Raw genomic sequence first — 22,136 nt, 5'->3', positions numbered from 1 at the left:
TTGGAAATTCAGTTCTTTATTTTACATGATACTGGTCTGTTTGACCATGACATACCTGAGCCTAGCGGCAAATTAGCAAAAATGTACAAACAGCTTGACATTAAATTTGCTGTTTGCTTTGAGTTTCATATTGATCATTTATGGGTATTTTGATTATCTAGACCCATAGTAAAGCGTCTATACGTGTAAAATGCACTGTTATTGTTTACGTTTGAATTCTAGTCTGGACCAGAATTCACATGTCAACAATAACAATGCAGTCTGCACATGTACAGGCTGAGTTGACAAGCCAAACACTGTGTCTATCAACATGCTTTGGGGAGTAGAACAAGAAATTATGGACAACATTTAAAAACAAAAATAGTGAAAATATGATCAATAGCATTATTGGCCTTTAATTACATCAGTATACACGGATACATTAAAAGCAATAGTAAAGACTTTAAAGTTTGTTAGGTTTAATCATACTGAACGCTATCAAAAAGGCATTTCAATTTTTTACTGCCGTCACAACACTGGCATGAGATATAAACACATTACCACCGCTAATGATATCCCGATGCAGATAACGTCTGATCTCTTCAACTTTGGCAATCTTTAATTATGATTAATAGGACTCCTAAAACAATTTATGAATAAATTTGAATGAATAAAATGCCCCCTTTGCTTTAACAACGCCACCTGAGGAAGGTTTCAAAAAACATCACACATGCCTTTCTGCGGTATTTCATTATGTGGTATGACTTTTAATATTAGCCTTAATTACAATCTATCATTTAGGAATATTGTGTTTAAGATTGGTTTGCAGTCCCCATGGAGCCATTTTCTCTGCTGCCAGATTAATTTTGTGAGGTTCAAGTTGAAAGTTTAAGCTTGCTGCAGTCACCTCTCGTTGTAAATAAGATAAAAGATGCATGATGATTTACTGCCAGAAAATTGGGGTTTTCTGCGTCTTTGTTTTGTTCCAGAGTCAATTTGAGCATTTCATCCATGGTAATTGATGAAAATAAAATATTAATGACCACACTGCCATGACCTCATTTTTTTTTGAAAGAAAAATAACTGAGATTGCCTGTATGACTTGGCTCGAAAAGACACAGTGAGAAACCATGCTTTACAACAGCTACGACACATTTCTCATGGAATACTCTGACTGCAGCTTCCACATGGCCAATTTTTATTGGAAATAAATGGCACAATATTTTTAAAATGAATCGATGGTATTTAACGGCCATAAATCAGATGAAATTAAAAGTCTAAATAAGTTGTCAAATTTAGGTGAGCTGTGGTAATTGGTGGCGCATCAAATCCAATTCAGAAACACATCCCTGATGATAAATTAATAATTTGTTATTTCCCAGAGGAAATGTTTCCCCATTGCTCTTCCATTATAGTCATATGGATAGAAACTTTTTCCTGGCGACACGAGACTGCATTTGAATATCCAGCGGTCCCTGCATAGATTTTATTTCATTTAGTATTATGTCTGTTGTGATGGCAAGATCCGTTCATGCTGGCTTGGGGGACTCGTCGATTTCCATCAACTCTGATCTCTCTCTACCCTAAAACTACGCATATGAATTATCCCCTTTTAATGCTGTGGCAAAATTTTGCCTGTAGAAAAATTGGCTTCAATATTTATTACGTATTATGTGCCCAATGTGAAGCGTTGTTTTGAATTTATTTTGAACACATGGATCTCAGAAATCCCTTGGTGGTTTGAAAACTTGGGAGCAACTACAAGGGGTTTTAATGGCCAAGGTACAAGACATGATAATTATAAAAAAGATGACGAACACTTTGATTCTTTGAGATAGGGAAAAAAAATGAAAACTAGAGACAACATCACCAATGACTACATAATCACAATCTCTGAATGATTTGTACACATTCTGGGAGGTCAACAACCTCTGGGTCAAATGAATAGGAAACATCTTTCATTGGTTGAAACTGAAAACCATGTGAAACAGCAGCCAAAACAGACAACGCTGATGAAAATGTATAATATCTTTGGATAAAGTAGCACTATTTTAAATTACAGTTTTGCAGAAACTCTGAGGAAGAGACGTCTGTCCATCTGTACCTTTCTCAATCTTATGAAGTCTACCTTGCCATGTTCTTGAGTTGAAAATGAACATGAGCGCTCAGAAAGCAAAAAAATCAACATGGCCATAGGTGGCGCTGTTGAGTTAATACCCAAACCTTATAAAAGGTAATGGCCACTGGACATAGATGCAATGGAAGAAGTACAAGCCCCTTCTGAGAGCATTCATAACCATAAAGTACATCTATTAATAAGCACGTGCTAGTTTGGTCCTCCTGAACATTTCAGTACATTGATAATTGAAGCGACAATATTGAAATTATGTCCTTGTGCAAATCCCATATGTGTATACATTACAGACATGTATATTGAAGGTCATGCTGTCTTATATTCATATAGAACATACAATGTCATGATGGAAGTGCATTAACCACTTACTTATATTCTGACTCTGTTCAAAGCAAATTATACATCAAAGTATAATTTCTATCAATATTTCAATCACAACTTCCATAAATTTTTTTTGAATGGTACCGGTATGTTGTGCTGTTTCTATCTAGGTGTGCAGTGACATCCTGAGTGTTAAGAAATAAACACATAAAAGCAAACACCAGGTCATCAACAGGCAAGCCATTTACAATCACAGATATTACTTTGAATTAGTTTGGGGCTACATTTGCTGAGCTGCAACCATTTTGCTGTCTATGTCTTGAAGGGCCCTTTACAAATAGGGTCACTGGGGAGCATAAGCAGTAGCAGAAATAACTGAAGGGCTATAAATATGATGTTCACAACTTTCAATTATGAAAAAAAATGACATTTGCTATGCTTTTCTCTGGTACTTGGAAAACACATTTTGCAAGGAACTGCAAGTTATTGCAAACTTTCTGTTGACAGGGTGAGAATTAAATTATGGAATGTTAGAACAAAATTGTAGTCGGCTGAAAATATGGTTTGACCCTAAAAAAATTGCTACAAAAGGTTTCTTAACGGATTTTGATAAAGTCAAATGTGCTTAATAACATATTAAAAGTCTACCAAAATCTGACCACCGGAAACGCGTCATTTTCAAGATGGCGTCCAAGATGGCCGCCATATACTTAAAATGGCCATAACTATACCCCAAAAAATTGCTACAAGAGGTTTCTCAACGGTTTTTGATAGAGTCAAATGTGCTTAATAACATAGTAAAAGTCTACCAAAATCTGACCACCGGAAACGCGTCATTTTCAAGATGGCGTCCAAGATGGCCGCCATATACTTAAAATGGCCATAACTACTTAAATATTAAACCTAGACTAGTGATGTCTGTGTCTATCACCATGTTTTAGTGGTTTAGGAATCCAACTATCATATCTAGATTATAGGCAAGTGGTCATAAGTCCCATAATTTGCATATTTGTACATGTATTAAAAATAATCACTGTCACATTCTTCGTCCAGAACATGTTGCTCATATGGATTTCACAATTTCCGAGGTTAGGTAGTAAAGGGAAAGCAACTCCACACACCGTTCATATTTTGGGTGTTTGCGTTTTGTGTATGAAATTGTGTATAATATAAGTGTATGTCATGTTTGGATGTTTTAAGAAAAGTGTGCTTAGCCATGGTGAGACATATCCGTAATCTACGTGTCTTGATGTTACTCCACACTGGAGTGGAGAGACAAGTGTGACACTGCGATCCGTTGGCGCTGCATTTCGAAAACAGAGTTTTCTTCATCAGTCGCTTAAAATTCATTCTTGATTGGTGAGATGTGTTGAATGGTTTATTGTTTTTATTTGGTAGTATATTGTTCCACTTACGTTTGGTGTTCACAAGTAGGGAAGCTAGAATGTCTACTGGTTATTCTTGTTGTGTTTGTGTAGGTTCGTGTGAACCTGAGTTCGAGCTGTCGTCGCTTTTGTGAAGTCTGGCACTTATAAGTCTATCGCCTATATTTCTGTTCCTTCTATATGCGATTATTGGTTAATTTTGGAACAGTTGTTTTTAGTGTTTCGTCTTTTTCAGGTTCACTTCAGTTTTCTGTCAGGGCTTGCTTGATTTTGTCATTTCGATGTACGGGTTATTTGTTGTTATGAAGACTACTGTATTTTGGTGGCGTTCTTTCTTTCTTTCTTTTGTTGTTCAAGCTGTCTTTTTCGGCTTTTATGATCTGTTTCGCTGATAATGCCTTCTATTTCATCTTTTCATATTGTCTGTCTTGTAATTTTTCACTAATTGAATGTGTGACTTTCTCTGTTAAATCGGTTTCGTTGTTGCATGTTCTGATGTATCATAATGTTTCACCTTTGATCAGACCTTTGAATGTTGCTGCCGGATGGCATGAGTTTCTTTGTAAGAACTGGAATGTATCTGTTGGTTTTGTGTGTCTTGGTGTTGAGAATGTTCTTTTTGTTGTATCGACGACCTTATAGATAGTCAGGTCTAAATATGTGATTTCTTGAGAGGAGCTTTCAAACGAAAATTTGAAAGTAGGATGCATTTTGTTGATGTTTGATATGAATTCATTGAGTTGGTGTTGTGTTCCGATGAAAATCAGAAAATCATCATCCCTGAACCTCAGCCAGGTCGGCATTTGTTGTTTGTGTTTCTGTATTATTCTCATTTCTGTCTCGTGAAATGTAATATCTGCTATTTTCGGAGACGAGAGAGACCCCCATAGAGCACCCCCATATTTGCCAGTAGCATTCATCGTTTAATTCAAATGTGTTGTTTTTGAAGATTATTTTTAGCAGAGCTATCATGTATTTCGTTGACAGAACATGCAACAACGAAACCGATTTTACAGAGAAAGTCACACAATTTAGTGAAAAATTACAAGACCGACAATATAAAAATACCGCAATTATACGGTGTCCATCACATTTGATCTGAATTGGTACATACCAGTATGGGTACCAAAGATCAACAATAAATGTTGTTTCTATCTGTTCAGTGCAGGAAAATTCCAAGTTGATGTTATGACAATGATTTCTGCACAGTACAGAAAAACAACAAGAAATATATAAACCAGAAAAACAAGAATGACAAAAGTAAATAACGTCTGAAACTTTAGGTACTGGAGGTCAACTTTAGCAACATGCATAGCAAAAACAGCTAGTCCCTCTTTGTTTGAGCAGGTCTGTTAATATGTAACAGTTCAAAAACAATGACAGGAAATGACTCAAGGTCAGTGGAGTACCCTGTTTCAGTCACTGGCATGCCACCACTCCTACATATTTGCAGGATTTCCCTTTTTCTTACCTCATTTGCACATTTTTGACGTCCATTTGAAGAACGTCACGTCTCAGCCCCTGCATCTACCCTGTACACCAAATACTGAGATGATAGCTTTGGCGGTAAGGGAGCTTTTGCGTGTGACGGACATACATCCGCACTAACATACCCACATACATACATAGAGACACACAGACGCCACCGACTCACCATAAAAGCTGTTTTTGTTATTTATGTACATACCAAATATGAGCTAAAAATGAAATAGAATGCATTATCAGAGAAAGAGATCATAAAAGCCGAAAAAGACAGCTTGAACAACAAAAAGAAAGAAAGAACGCCACCAACAATACAGTAGTCTTCATAACAACATATAGCCCGTAACATCGAAATGACAAAAATCAAGCAAGCCCTGACAGAAAACTGAAGTGAACTTGAAAAAGACGAAACACTAAAAAAACTATTCCAAAATCAACCAATAATCGCATATAAAAGGAACAGAAATATAGGCGATAGACTTATAAGTGCCAGACTTCACAAAAGCGACGACAGCTCGAACTCAGGTTCACACGAACCTACACAAACACAACAAGAATAACCAGTAGACATTCTAGCTTCCCTACTTGAACACCAAACGTAAGTGGAACAATATACTACCAAATAAAAACAATAAACCATTCAACACGTCTCACCAATCAAGAATGAATTTTAAGCGACTGATGAAGAAAACTCTGTTTTCGAAATGCAGCGCCAACGGATCGCAGTGTCACACTTGTCTCTCCGCTCCAGTGTGGAGTAACATCAAGACACGTAGTTACGGATAAGTCTCACCATGGCTAAGCAACACTTTTCTTAAAACAGCCAAACATGACATACACTTATATTATACACAATTTCATACACAAAACGCAAACACCCAAAATATGAACGATGTGTGGAGTTGCTTTCCCTTTACTACCTAACCTCGGAAATTGTGAAAATCCACATGAGCAACATGTTCTGGACGAAGAATGTGACAGTGATTATTTTTAATACATGTACAAATATGCAAATTATGGGACTTATGACCACTTGCCTATAATCTAGATATGATAGTCGGATTCCTAAACCACTAAAACATGGTGGTAGACACAGACATCACTAGTCTAGGTTTAATATTTAAGTAGTTATGGCCATTTAAGTATATGGCGGCCATCTTGGACGCCATCTTGAAAATGACACGTTTCCGGTGGTCAGATTTTGGTAAACTTTACTATGTTTTTAAGCACATTTGACTCTATCAAAACCGTTGAGAAATCTTTTGTAGCAATTTTTTGGGGTATAGTTATGGCCATTTTAAGTATATGGCGGCCATCTTGGACGCCATCTTGAAATGACGCGTTTCCGGTGGTCAGATTTTGGTAGACTTTTGATATGTTATTAAGCACATTTGACTCTATCAAAATCCGTTGAGAAACCTTTTGTAGCAATTTTTTGGGGTAAGGTCTTTTTTTTTCATAAATGCAGCCGACTATTGAGAAAATCACCAAACTATACCAAATGCCTAAAACCAGTTATCTTTATTTGTCAATGCAGTAACTTCAGGCTGAGAAATCTGACTGTGTAATTGGGAAAACTGAAGTAAAATAAATCAAGGAGGTAATCACTCCATATCTAAACACCAGCCTATACTTAACCCAGGAGAGTAAACCTGTCCTATGCTGCAAAACAGATCATTCCAATATCAAAGAAATATCATAGCAGAGGGCAGAGAGATATGAAGTCAATAATGGCTCTCAATTCAAGCCAGACAAGACAAGGCAGTCCCTGCGCATTGACAACACTGCCCTTGTAGGATTAATATCCTCCAAACGATCAATCCACCACTCATTTCACACTCAAATTTTTGCTCATTTCTAAGGAACAAAAATGCATATTTTCATAAATCTCTGCGTTGAGATATTACTTGCTAATCGTTTTTCATTATTACCGATAACCGAGCACCTTTAATGGTCAAAGAATAACGTCATTAAACCTTTGTCTCCTGTACTGAAAGTTATTGCCATAACACTTTGGTATTTTCATTTATATCTAGCAGCTCCACTTCAGAATGATTTCTTGTAACAATTGACCTTCAAAACCTTCATAAAAATATAATGAAGTGCTTTTTTATTGCGGCTTCATTAATTTTGCCAATGCTGACAAACTAGTTTTCCCAAGGAGGTTTTAATCCTTTTAATTTATATATAATTTATTTGCCTCTGAATAAATCGGAGAAAAACTACACGTTGTGGTGTATGAGACTCAAATGACATATTTCAAGAAATATGATATCAGAGTTTGTACAGATTCTATTATAATTCTATGCAGCTATCAAGAGAATACCTGTAGTTAGAACACATATGTAGTGTAAAATCTGTAGTATGTGCTATGTAGTGTATATGTACACTATTACTCAATAAAATACTTAGTACCTATTACTCTATAAAATGTGTTGTATATACTAGGTAGTACATGTATATATGTGCACTATTATTCCATAAAATCTGCAGAATTTTTGTAGTATATGTGTACACTATTACTCCATAAAATACTGTGAACTGTTCATGCATAATTGGTATCATTTAGTGGTTAGATTTTGTTTTCCAGTGCTTTGCCAAATGCATGAAAATAAGTTCCAACTTAGCAATCATGTAGAATTTTACACAAAGATCTTAGTATTACTGAAATAAAATGCAATTTGAAAACAATATAATTAAATTAAACGAACCATACTTGAGGAATGGGCATTTTTACAGTCTCAGTAACAATATCAGTGTCTTCGATTTTCCATTACAAATAATTTCCTAGCACATTTTAGATGGAATTGCTCATTGTCAACTCGACATACGTAAAATTCAGTGGATGATAATTTCTCATTCAATGTAAATCTACTATGACAGTTGAATGAATGCAAGTACTCTGGATTACATGTGATGTCAATCAGAATTTCAACACATGGCGTAATGACAGGAAAAAATGTATTAAAATATTACCAATTTATTTCTTTGTTATATCTACATGTTTAGATAGATGTTCTGTTCCTTGTGTGGGGGTCTTTCCTTGATTCAAAGTGGGAAATCAGAATAGTAAATGGTGAAAATTTGCATAAGGCTATAGAATCAAAGATCTATAATAAACATTTACAACTTCGTTGCAACATTTCATTTTTCTTAAAAGGGCTCATATATTAAAATGAACAAAATATATCTGTGGAATGTGGCATTTGGTAATTCAAATAAAATTGATGCAATTAAACATGAAAGTATGGATAGCTCTGTGATCTGTTATCTGAAATGATAACCTGCGATTGCGTTTAATAGTATGCATACATACATGCAGTTCAGAGTTTTTAGCGCAGTGAGTCATATGCGTGTTGTATACATAAAGTAATATCACTGTTGGTTGCTCATCATTGTCAGAATAACCCATTTGTCACTGTTAACTCCCAGTCAGTACTTTGACCTCTGAGCCATCCCCTGAAGGCACGGAGATGAACATGAATTTGCAGGATGAAAATGAAAAGCCATAATTCATCACAGATGGGGCATACTTCTCGCCTGCCCCCTCTCCTGACTCTGACAAAGACCTTCTTGTGAACTTGCTCCGCTACTCACTAACTCCATCATTTTGCTTCCCTGCCTGCTAATTTGCAATATGTGTTGCCATGGCAGCATACTCACTCGCTCCCTATCATCATTATTTTAACACTTTATGCGAGTCTCGGAATACCACTTAACCTTGCTGACCACCTTTTTTCAAAGCAATCTCAGAGAGCTCCCTTGCCTCCATCCTCGATAAATTACCTGGCTGACCTAGTTCCTTACTCCTCACTTAGTATATTAGCGCCCTCGGGGCCCCCGTTGTTCTTCTGTTAAAATCAAAGAGAGGAACTACATTTCTGCTCCATCTATCTGAATTCTCTGAGACTGACCTTCAGAGAACACGCTCCTGGCACGAGTTTTCATTAGCTGTGTGCAACTTTTGTTTTCAATCACATTTTTCCCCCTTGCTCACTCACCCACATCCTGCTACGGTGCCAGTGTCGAACAAAAACATGGTGTGGCGTTCACCGCAGGCTACCTGCGTCACGTGTCGATGTTGCAGGGTACGCAACAAGTGTGGCTTGACCTGTAAGAGAAAATAATGAAGGATTTTGTTAGTTTGGACACATTGTGATGAACAGATGTGGAGGAAGAGAGCATGAAATATACATAAGAATATCACATCTTTCATTGATGGGGGGGGGGGTTATCTATTGATGAACAGCACTAACTACGGACAACTTACGCATGCTTTGTCTAGTTACATTAGTAAAGATGCACACTACAGTAGACGTGGAGTTTACCATTAGATTTCACAGAACATCTGATAATATGATTCTTGAAACAGGAAACCCCTAGTAATTTTCCTCAACGTCTTCCAAATCATTGTAAAATGCTGATATACAAAACAAGTCACTGCAGTATTTCCCAGGTGTAATGTGAATACCAAGATGAAAAAAATGAGGGAGATGGTAGCCGTTATAGATGACCTTTTCTCTCAATTTTCTCTTGCAGAATAAAATAACAATTTGTATCTCAGCTGATGTAGATGCTGTGTTTTGTAAATTTCTTTCTGATGGGCTATGACTTATAGTACGTCATCGAAGTAACCTTGCTCGGTAGATCAAACCCGCTGCATGCACACCAGTGTGAAATATTGAATCAAAACAATCTCCTTTGAATTTCAAAAAATATCAAAAGCATCCATTACGTTAGGACATTGTGGGTGGTGGAAGGAGGTGTGGGGGAGAAATACTAATGAGGTATCCCTGGCCCTCGAGGGAATTTGGAGCTCATTTCAGACTGAAGGTTCCAATTTCCAAGAATTCATATTGCAATGTAACCGTGATCAGGGAGATCAAATAAACGTTATTTGGAAGGCGCAATTGGAAGGAAGGGAAGCCCGGTGCGATTTGGATGTTCTATGACGGCGTTAATGAAATCTGTCAATTATGTTGTGTCCTATTCAGTTGCAATCCTTTACTGGAGGTGTAATCACTCCCTTGTGCCAGAAATTGATATGGATTAGCGCGGCTAATCGGAAGATGAAACCAAAACATGGATTTGTGTCGGCCGTGCCGCTAATTCCACAGTCTCCCGGGATCACCTATGAACTGGGATGGTGGGGAAAATTCACTTTGCTAATCCCCAGTATTTCCATTGGTGCCATGTAGACACTCACTGGGATTACCAGCCCATTAGGGACAAATAAACGTCTGTGTACAGACTAAGACGGCACTGGGACATTAGTTTTCCAGCCCTTATAGTGCTGCCGTCTTTCTATGCAGGCTGAACTATCAACTACTGATGATACCATTGTAAGTTAAAAGGTAGCTAATGGACATTGTATTAGCATACAGATTTCTTCATTCACTTTCAACCTCAAATCCATCGGCTTTAGAATGTCAGATTTTTTTCCCACTCATGTTGATTTATTTGATGCCTTTCTTCCCCTGCAACTGTCACAATAGCTGATTTGTAGTTCCATGAAATACAATCCACATGGTGTTTCAATACTGCCCCCATGAGGCTACCGGACTTGAGCACAGAAACTCCTGTCACACCACAAGAATAAATACCGCCCTCATATGGCACACTTACCTTTTCATTGACATTTGTTTTTATTTTCTAGTTCACATGGCATCAACAACATGCTTTCTTCTCTAATTTATTCTGAACACACACATTCACAACAAACAATCACAACATGCACAACGACTGGCAACTCGAATGACAAAATTGAAAATGCATGCGTATTACAATTGGTGCAAGCAGATGAACAAAAACATTAACGAAACAACAGAAAACCATTCTCGTTAGCCGATTAATACTTTGGCCTCGCAACCTCAAAGGTTACCATTAGAAATAGCATGCTAACATGTTAGTGAGAGCCCTTCCTTTAAGAATAGTTTCCCATTATTCTAGTTGCTATGCTGAGAGGTCCATAGCAACAAAATGTTGGAGTCCTCCTTAAAGAGAAATAGGAAAAAAATTGTGAATTAATTATCTAACTTACGTATGATCACTGTGAAACTTTATCCTGTGGTTAAAGACAAAAAACTTTTGTTAATTAATACAATTAATGTTATTCCTAACCCTCCCACCCCTGCAACCACTATAATAGTTAGGCCCAACTCTATGGTGTCTATAGTCCATTACACTTTAGCTCAGGGAGGTGAGGGAATGAAGGGATGTTAGCAATGACGAATAATGCTCTTATGAAACAAACAAAGCATGCACCATGTGTTTTATACTTCCATGGTTACAGCAAACCAATTATTACCAGTTGGTGTTTCGGAAACGCCAAGTCACACATCCTATGTTAATTGCATGACCCTTAAAAAATGTTATTAGTGATCTGTTGCTGTTATGTTTCACCGACATTGTTGACAAGTCACCACTGCCGTCATCGACAGAACTATACCTGCACTGAAATATTTTTGCAATACCTAATTCATCTCACACCTGGGTGGTTTGTGCCGAAAGATCGCAGTATCCCTAACCAGTCTAACACAACCTGATGATTATTATTATGACTGTTTACGTGGTATTTGCAGTACATGACTTTGCAGAAAATTATCAGCACTAAAGTGTAGCCAATTTTCAACCATGCTAATGGTGAAAAGAAACTAAAAGGATTTTTTCCATCTGAATTTTGAAGCTTTGAATTGATGATAAAGCTACTGAGAATTTTTCTTTATTTTGATATTATAATGAACTTTAATGACACTATCACACACTATGCCCAAGATCATTTTTATGATTATCACTACAAAATGAAAGTTCAAAACTGTCAATGCATGGCAATATATAAAGATCTAGTCTCCGAAAATGGCTATACAGACAAATAAATATGTGAAAAATCAACTGCATGGTGTTTGATTTGTTCAAATCAGAGGCACTTTGTCTTCAATTTGCAGTATGGACAGTGGGAAGTTAAGAGAGCTATAACCCCTTTCATGTAAAAGAAATTATATCATACCAGTATATTGATGGTGCAAATACAGTGACCTGCTTGGTCGAGACGCGAAAAGAACCGTGGTATATTGGCGATATACCACGGCTGGCACACGCGCGAGCTCTCAGCTTGAGCAAAAATCCGTTTTGACATTCCATGCCAGAATTTCAATATACTGTTATGATATAATAGCAATAAATCACACCCAGCAACGGTATACCACTCGATTTTGACCAGTTCACTGCATATATGCACTCACTATCGCTAGTGCATATATGTCGTGAACTGGTCAAAATCTCGTCAATATTAAAGTTCAAAGTCAATATTAGTGAGTAGCCTATCAGTTTGTTCTGTGTCTGCCAAACATACAAACTTTCAATTAAAATTGAGGACATGCAGTTCGGAAAATGGCATCTATGCTATTAAAAGAAAGAAGCTGTCACTAATTTTCAAAGTGATGACAATATTGCCAAGATGCTGAGATCTTTACTGTTTTCTTAGCTTAGATTTCTGTGCAAATTTGCTTTGCTGCTCTCCCTAAGACTTGAGAAAAGCAAAACAGAAAACAATGTGTCTTTCAGTCTGGTGTTCAGGCGTGGTTACTATTTACCCAGGTGTGAGAAGCCATTCAAGACAGTACTGAGCAGCAGAATTTCTCAGACTGATCTCTTTGGTTTCAATATTGAATGTGAACTTGCAACAATATCCATGTGAAACACTCTGACACACGGGAATTAGAATGATTGCATGTGTTGACTAAATATGTTGCAGCTGCCAAAAAATCAAATTATAGCAAATTAAATTCACCCTGCGACCCCCTTTTTAGAAAAAATTTGGGTTAGGTTGCTTTTTTGTTAAACTATTATACCTCGTCAAGAAATCTGCCCTTATCCCTATGATGCAGCAACACATGAGGCAGAACCTAGAATGGGAGAGAAAAAAATGAAAAAAAAGAGAAAGACAGGGTTTGAGAAAAGAAAAGAAAAGCTCCTTTCCCATGATGCAGTGGGAATAGGAGCCAAGAGTGTATGGACATGCACAAAAAGTGGACAGAGAAAACGATGGTGGAAAGAAAGATGGCAACACAAATGTTTGTGGGTTTAGGTGATAGTAAGTGTTGAAGGGCTGGAATCCTGTCCTTCAGAATGTGTCAGGTGTTTGGACAAAATTTGGTACCAAGTTCAGTTTTATTTGGTATGAGTACATCTTCATCAAGAAGACAAAACATGGGAAATGTGTTGGAAATTTGAAAGAAATGATGGCTTTGTTTATGAACTGTGTACATGTACATGATCAACTTAGGTTCATCCTCATCAAAGCAATTTTCCTGTCAATTTTTTCCTCCTGAAAACATTTGATATGACTTTCAAAAAACAAACTATACAAGTGATATGTGACTTTCAGGGAACAAACTGCACAGTAAATTAACAAACTGTATAGTGGTTTTGAAATTCTAATAATAACACTGATATAGCAAAACTGAACACAGCAGCCTACCTACTACATGTATGGCAAGAATACCATTTCCTACTGGAAATGATACAGTAAAAGTCAAAGAAGTTTCTCAAAACAGTGTCCTTCAAACAATACTTTTTCCATTTGGATCCAAAATGCTATCAAAGTTAGACATTCTAGTTTTTCAACTAGAGGGCAATTTTTTTGTACACTAAGCCTTGACACCACTTATATAACTCTTTCAGCACATTTTATAAGAACAAGGTGAACAATGTTTTTCTTATTTTAGGGCACTGATTGCCACAAGAAATTGCTTTATTCCATCCTGTCATTAGCAAACTCTGTTATAACATTTCCATGCATAACTAAATTGAAAATTTTAATGATATGCTGTTATCATGGTATGTCATCCCATGGTAAGAAAACAAAATAAAGTAGTACAGATCGGAGAAAACAGATCAACTGCACATTGGGATGTAGCACTGACAAATTTGCTTAGCAGCATTGAAACAAAGACTCCCAGCAGGGAATAAATACATACAAAAGCATCTCATTATGTCATTTGTCATGAAGGATGATAAAATGGTCTTGAACATGAAAAACATGGATTCATGGACATTATATCATATATATGATAATGAAACTAGATAAAGACACACAGATGCGAACTGGTCAATTACCATGACCGACATTTAAAAGACTTAAAATTATTTTCTGATAACTACACTGTCAGTTTATTAACAGTACTGTGAACATATTATTTATTAGAACATGTTTTGGATGAGATGGTGTGACTATTTAAGTAGTGTACTGTGAGTTAGAGACACAATTTAGATTCAACACACAATGATCTGGTTAATTCAGCTGAAGGTTCTCTTGCAAGTGTGGCTAAGGTCTTTGTTCTCTGTCTGAATATTTGGTTTGGTAGTTGGGGCAATGTGTAAAGACAGGAGTTGAAGTCTGAAAAATGTTAACAGAAGTTTTGCACTTTTGTTCAGGAGAGGTTTGAATAATCTTTGCCATTGGTCAAGAGTGAAATGGCCATGGATGGTCTGGGGACAGTCCACACTCAGGATGACCATACAAGATTCAAAGGAAATCATTGTTCCTTATCATGGTTATTTCATTGAATTCAACTGATCTCATTTTTTATTCTATTCATCCCATGTTCCTATGGTTTGAAGGGCCATACACTGTAACACTTGGGTGAGAACTGGTTACATCAGGTGTACATGTATATCTGTACATTTTGCACCTACGATACGACTTTCTGAAAAAGCATATGGTGCAGACATGGCACACAGTCCCTCTATCCACCGGTCTGGAAACGTGGCTGGTTTCTTTGTGACACTCCGTGATATGAACAAACACACGATTCACACCTTAAACAAAGGACACTGACAATGTTCAACTGGCCGCTATATCGATGTCGCTACCCCCACGATCCTATGACAGCACCAATGTGATCGTTCAAAAACATGACGTTTGTGGGTTGTTATTTTCAGAATATCACAAAACATTACAACTTGTTCCCTTTAGAAACACTAAACAATTTATTTTTTCATTAAATGGGTAACGTTGCCCCTCTAGATAAAGCTTGAAAGGGACCACACAATTTATGGTTGCATTATGATCACGATTGAAAAACAAAATGGCCACGCACTGTTCGCAAGTGTCACGGACTACTGCCCGAAATCAAGAAGACAGGCAAAATCAGCTGAATATTAACATCGACAGCTGAGTAGTTCATTACCAAACTTGTTATTGTGTTGACATGATAGCATTTTGTAAAAGGTATTTACTGTGCCTGAGCGCGAGCGTACGTATCGAGAGTTCGCCATATTGACGCTACATGGGAAAATATGCGAATAAAATCTACGTGCATTTCTGCAGTTATCGTTCCTATTCTGCTCAGTTAACAGACATAATTTCACAGAATATTACACAGAAAACATACTTAGATCATATGTGGAGGCACTGACTACTAGCATTGCAAGAGAAATGGACGACAAATTTTCCGGTGTGTTTCCAGCCGTGCCTGAGCGAGCGTACGTATCGAGAGTTCGCCATATTGACGCTGCATGGAAAATGTGCGACCACACAACTAAAATCTACATGCATTTCTGCAGTTGTCTTTCCTATTCTGTTCAGTTAACAGACATGACTTCACAGAATATTACACAGAAAACATATTTAGATCATATTTGGAGACACGGACTACTAGCATTGCAAGAGAAAGGGACCACAAATTTTCCGGTGTGATTCCAGCCGTTGCTTGTGCTAAGTACATCAACACACTCGCAGCGGTCAACCCCAGAAATTATCGCACACTATCATCATTTACGATGGGATAAGGATCACGAAAAACACACACCGGTTTCAGGATATGATAATTTCTGTCTTCGTGTCGTAGATAGACGCAGAGAACACTTAATAGAGCCAAAAACAGCGAAAATTCGAGAAAAGCGTACACACAATCGGGGACTGTTGCATGTAGGACAAACCCAAGCTATGCATTATCACGTGACTGGCCCTCGTATCGCGGTTCGGCTGTGCGGTCTGGGTGATTGACACCTTTTACAATAGGCGTTTCCAGACCGGTGGATAGAGGGACTGTGCATGGCAGCAGTCTGACGCATACATAATCTGCTACAACAACTTTGAGGAATCATCACTGTGTTACAATGTTGTATTTTTTTCCCCACCTGCTGTTGGCGAAACTGTTTTTCCGTTGAACAGAGGAGAAACAGTTAAAGGAGAAGCCAAACTGATTCATAACGCTTGCTCCTGTCTCATTTGCTAATCTTACCAGGAAGATAGCTTTAAAACTTCTACAAAGGGAAAGGATAAATCATTTTGTCACTTTCAAATCAGATTTCCAAATGCAACTATCAGGGACATCAATATCTTAAATTCTTAAGATTTTTACTGCTTGTACATGCTCCCCACACAAAGTTTTTCACACAATGGCTTTTATCCAACCACAGAAAATATTGGTACAATACTACAGTGCTAATTGAGTTTCACAAGGCTTGAACATATTAGACCGATGACATCACCACTACCATCATTTAACATTGCTTTGAGTCGTCATCCATGTGAACAGAAATCAACATTATTTTTTTGTCGCTAGGCTACGGTAAATTTTCCAAATATGTACCCCAGTCTGCCCTCTCTTTAAATTTGATTTGTCTTTGGAGTAATATGAAAACATGGATTCTGGTATGTACAAGTGTGCCACCACATATGTTATGTCAGTGAGGTCATATCTATATACATGTACATTTCTATAGGCTGATTTCTTTGCATGTTTTTAGGGGAGGGGAGAGAAGGGAATAGTATACATGGCTTTTCACATGGAGAAAAACGATAGCAAAACATGAGTCAAACGATGGCAGTTTTGCTCCCTAAAGTCGACAAATACCAACATCTGACAAACATTTTTGATATATACAAGTACAACATACTTATCCACAGGTTGTGTACTACCCCTTTTTGTCTTGACATAATTTTATGACAAACAGTTACAAGACAAATTGAACATGAACATGTGCTAGTAGGAAACATACTGACTCTCATTAAACCCTTGGTAGAGAAACATCGAGAAATCCCATTTCCATGTGTCTTGGACAATTACTGCAGTGCAACCATTTACAATTGAACATAATACTGTACATTTATATGGAAGTTCGAGATGCCTACAGCAGGAAAATTTCTTCAAGAAAAAATTCGACTTCACCTTGCGCACAGTGTAAGACTGTGTTTTACCCTTTTTACACCAGGCAGGCATGATAGATGTACGCACACTGAAACCAGTGTACATGTAATAATTCCGCTGTACAATGATAAAAAGGCAAGCAGTGCATTAGACATTGGAACATTTTGGCATTTGGGTATATTTCCCTTTACTATGTTAAATTATAAATATTGCAATTGGAGAGTTGAAAAAAGTGGTCATAGAAGAGGATGTAAATTGCGTAGTCTGTTGCTACAAAAATATATCCACAGGAATTTTTATGAAGGCAGTACTATGTCTTACCTGGTTCTCCTTGTAATTTTTAACTTTGAAATCGTATCCCAGCTGTGCATTGTAGTTGTTGCCAAAACTGTAGCACTTGCCATTTTCCAGCCAGACTATGGTGTGCCTGCTGCCACAAGCCACACCCTTGACTTTGACTCTCTGCTCACTGAGGTACACTCGCTGTGGGTCAGAATGCGTCTCTCTGTCGCCGCAGCCAAGCCTGTCGCAAGACAGATCAAAATGTCATGTTTAGAAGAAGAAGTATCTTATACCCGGTGTATTCAGAAGAAAGAATGTTGCAGTGTACCTGATATTGGTTTCTGGTTTATTGAGGACGTGACTTGCACAAATATTTCGACTGAGATGCAGGATATTTCAGATTCTTGGCTGTGTTGAATATTGACATGATTCTGCACCTGTGCAATTCCAGTACAAGGGTACTTATACTGTGAAGGCAATTCTCTTGGAATGGGACAACCAGTTTTACAATAACAGGTACATGTATGTACAATTCGCTTCATAAAATTTAAAGTCTCCCTTTGTGTTCTTAAAACTGTTGACCTTTTCTATGATATTTTTCCAGATATTGTATAAAATACAATTCCATGCAGCATGTAACATGGACCATTTTACATGCACAGTAGAACGGCATGTGAAAGTGTAAACTCATGAAAGTTTTACAAACTAGTAGTTTATTTATTATTATATAATTTATAATTATTTGAACCCTGCATGGAGGTATATAAGACAGAGTGTGATTTCTATCTTGACTGGGACATTAAATATAGTTATCAGAGTCTTCACATCAGTTTAGTTTGACAACTTAAGTGAATAATACACAGTAACCTAAAAGGTGTAGAGATATGAATCATAACAATCTTTGGTTGTTATATAATCATTTACTTTTCAAAAAAACCACTTATTAGCCAGACACAAATAACCATTTATTAGCCAGACGCAAATAAGTACAGAATTACACCAGGCAAACACTGGGTTCTATGTCTATAGAGAAGTCTGTATGAGTGTGTGTGTGTACGCAACACTGGCTTAGCCCAGCTCCATTGCTTAGTCAGTGTAAGGGTTTCTATAGCGGTACTCCAGTGGCAACACAAACTGTCAATACAAGCTATTCAACAGGAACCTGCTGTCACACGATCAATCCTGCAAACAAGCGTCAGCGCAATTTTCAAACGGTCTCCGAGGCTGTATCAATATCCACCTGTTCAGCCTGGATCACCTTTTCCATTCAAAAGGTTAATGACTCAAATATCCAATAATGGACACTTTCACTCCCGGAAGTCTTGGCACCTTTGCTATTGGAAGCCACTTATTAACAGTCAGTGCGCCCATTTTATTGGCAAACACTCTCGAAGTCCAAAACATTCCAGTCAAATGGAAAAATCAAATTAAAATGTTTCAGACGTCACTTCATTTTCCTCTTTTTTCCATTACGCGGCAAACATCATGTCAAACACTTTCACAGTAATTTCCCTTAATCACTTGGTACATTTACCAAAAGCATATTACACTCCTTAAACTTTCTACAAAAGTCTTGCAAAGTCACGCTTACTTTCAGATATGAAAGCTGACTGAAGAAGGGAAATAAATCCATAACGTTACAGTAACCAGGCGTATAATCTTGGACTGAATTGCAGATCTCTTATTCAATTAAGGTTACAGAGCATATTCCAGATTAAATTTTCAAACTTCTCAAGTTTTAACAATGGAGATTCAAGTCAAAAGGATGGTAATATTTAGAAGTATAATAGCACATATTTCTCTAGGTTCTGGCCAAGGGCCTTTGCTTTGAATTTTAATGCTTGAATTTGTAAGAGCATGGTTATAACCAATCGGAAAGGGTGTGAGTTGGCATTTTCTTGCACCATTCAAATTCCCTTGTGGATGCAGAACTGTATACTGGCCAGTAATTGTGTTTGATTTAGCTTATCCCTACAGTTTCTGTGCATGGATCCCGAGTTTACCCCTTTCACCACCATGGTTTGGCCCAGACCCGTTGCTATCAATGGTGAGTGTGGATCAGTTTATGTGGCATGGGTGTGAACTGATTGAAACGTTTCACCACCAGACTTTGATACGTCTTATTGTTTCTCTAGAGGGCTAGTGGACCTATATACACTGAAATACCGGTTCGGGTGAAAAGTCGAAATCCAAATTAGAGAATACTCACTGTCCACTGTTTCCATTTCCCCAGGCATAAATTTGATTGCTATCTGTGAAGGAAAAAAAGACGGGATGCGGTAAGAAATGGTACACGAAAAACTACTGAAACAAACTAGAAATGTTCAATGCTGTGAATTTTGATGTAAAACCGCTTACTGAGTGAATCACAGGGACTCATTACACAAAGCTGAAGCCTTATCACGTTGGTCTTTCAAGCTGATAGTTGGCATCTACAAATACATAAAAGCAAACACAGCATCTTCTCTATGCTTGAATGGACATGTTTTTATAATTTATCATCTTGAGGTGATTCTCTATGCCATTTTCCAACATCATTTTAATGAATTTCACTTAATGTGGAATATCATTAATCTTACTGTTCCTGCTGAATCAACATTGATAATTGTAACTTTTGTAACTTGGCTGGTTGATGTGTATGTGAGGTGTGCTTCAATGTAATACATGATTTTTATACATTACAGAAATTCTGTCAAAGCTAACTCCAATATTTACACATTAAAGATGAGGACTACAACATAGAAAGTACCGTAGTTTAATACTGTATGTTGGCAGATCATGTTACCCAGCAGCGAGAGAGAATGCATGGCTGTGCTCAGTGAGCTGGCTTGAAAGGCTGAAAGCCCTATTCAGCATTTTGTAAGCGTCATTTTCCAGTCTTTTCTTGCTCACTTAAGTTTGAACTCTACAGCTCAAGAAATCTCTGTTTTTCTAACTCCATTTCAATCAAAGTCCAATGTTGTCACGGGTAATCTCACTGATAATGACCAATACAATATCATTGTTAAGCCAGACAACTCATTCATTCAATTTTTTTATTTACCTCTCATTCAAGTTTTGTATGGTTGAGGTGTTCACCCTAGCGATACCATCACCTTGCAATTGAACAATGAGTGTGCACCCTGAGGCAGGCAGACCTGAAGTTTTTCACACTTTTCAATTTGCTTCACATCTATTGTGACACTGGTATTGATCAACGCTTAGTGCTATGACCATATTCACATTTCAACGCCACGTATTTTGAAAGTAAATTCTCATGGTCATAGCCATCAATCACCTAAGCAAACAATTTCATTTTTCTGCCATGTGTAGATTTCTTGACACAGGGATCTGTTGCCTCCATAGGCTAATTGCTACCTCGCCTTGATCATAAACACCAAACACCAATGTGTAGTACCGGGAAGATACAGAATGCTGCCACACAATGAGCGATGGCTGGATAACATCTGAAAGCCTAATTCTGAGTTTCAAATCTGTGTAACAAGATCCAAAATTTCCACTTCTGGTCTCCTGCCATGATGCATGTGTTAAAATTTGCACAGACAAAATCATTATACATGTACATTGTACATGTACAGTGATTGGAACCTTGAAACATGCTGGAAGAATGGTCAACAAAACATTCTTCTGCCCTACTTATTGACAAAATGACCAAAACAAGCAGATGTCATAATCTCTAGCATCTGCCAGAAATATCTGTGCATGCAGATGCTAATGACAACAAGCTGCTTGGGAACAAACTGTAAACTTTGGTGCAATACACAGTGAGGTGCATATACCTTACACTCATCAATATCAATATCATTTTTGTTCATGGCTGGTTTTAAATTTATCTATCATTTGTTAATGATAAAAACAAGCAAAAAGGCTAGTGATTTGTCCCCTTAGATGATGAACAGAATTTATAAAGTGTACTGGTACATGTATGCTAATATCAATCAACGTTTTGAAATGCTACCACTGTTTTTGTCCTTAAAATTCTGTGTATGCTTGTTACTCTGATTTTTTCTTGGCAAATCAGAACATACTCATACTAGAAAGATTAAAATTATTCATACACTACAGCAGGATCTACACATACATATACTATGTCAACTTAAACTGCCATATTTGCAGACTCTAATACTGAAGTTAGAGCCGAACATGGCCATATTCATCATGTCATACAAACTTCTCCTCCAACTCTCGGAAGTGTTTACACTCTGTACTGAGTAAATGTTGATCTGCAAATGTTTGATCTGCAAGGTGACAGCTAAATGCGAAAGCAGAGTTGCAAAGTCATGCAATTTATGTGTGTTCACGTCAGTCACTTGAATCTCTTGGCAAATTTTCATCTCTGTTTCTGTCTGTCTGAATAGTCACATCTTGTGAGTTGAATTTGCTGGTCAAATACTGCAC

General features: G+C 37.4%; 1 protein-coding gene across 8 annotated transcripts in view; it reads right to left on the bottom strand.

Moving 5' to 3' along the window:
- The window catches only part of LOC139121312 (uncharacterized), a 130,668-nt gene that overhangs the window by 94,993 nt on the left and 13,539 nt on the right, over nucleotides 1-22,136 (bottom strand). For 3 of the 8 annotated variants that reach the window (XM_070686092.1, XM_070686090.1, XM_070686093.1), the window contains exons 3-6: nucleotides 19,948-19,990; nucleotides 17,778-17,979; nucleotides 13,152-13,205; nucleotides 9,303-9,412 (exon numbers count right to left, since the gene is read on the bottom strand). In XM_070686092.1, the coding sequence (XP_070542193.1) occupies nucleotides 9,303-9,412; nucleotides 13,152-13,205; nucleotides 17,778-17,979; nucleotides 19,948-19,990 (409 nt within the window). Of the gene's footprint in view, nucleotides 1-9,302; nucleotides 9,413-13,151; nucleotides 13,206-17,477; nucleotides 17,574-17,777; nucleotides 17,980-19,947; nucleotides 19,991-22,136 lie in introns of all 8 variants that reach the window. The other 5 variants (XM_070686094.1, XM_070686096.1, XM_070686095.1 and 2 more) reach the window with 2 other exon arrangements.

This window comes from Ptychodera flava, chromosome 21, assembly GCF_041260155.1.
Source record: "Ptychodera flava strain L36383 chromosome 21, AS_Pfla_20210202, whole genome shotgun sequence".
NCBI classification, from domain to species: Eukaryota; Metazoa; Hemichordata; class Enteropneusta; family Ptychoderidae; genus Ptychodera; species Ptychodera flava.
This window is presented reverse-complemented; position numbering and strand designations above follow the sequence as displayed.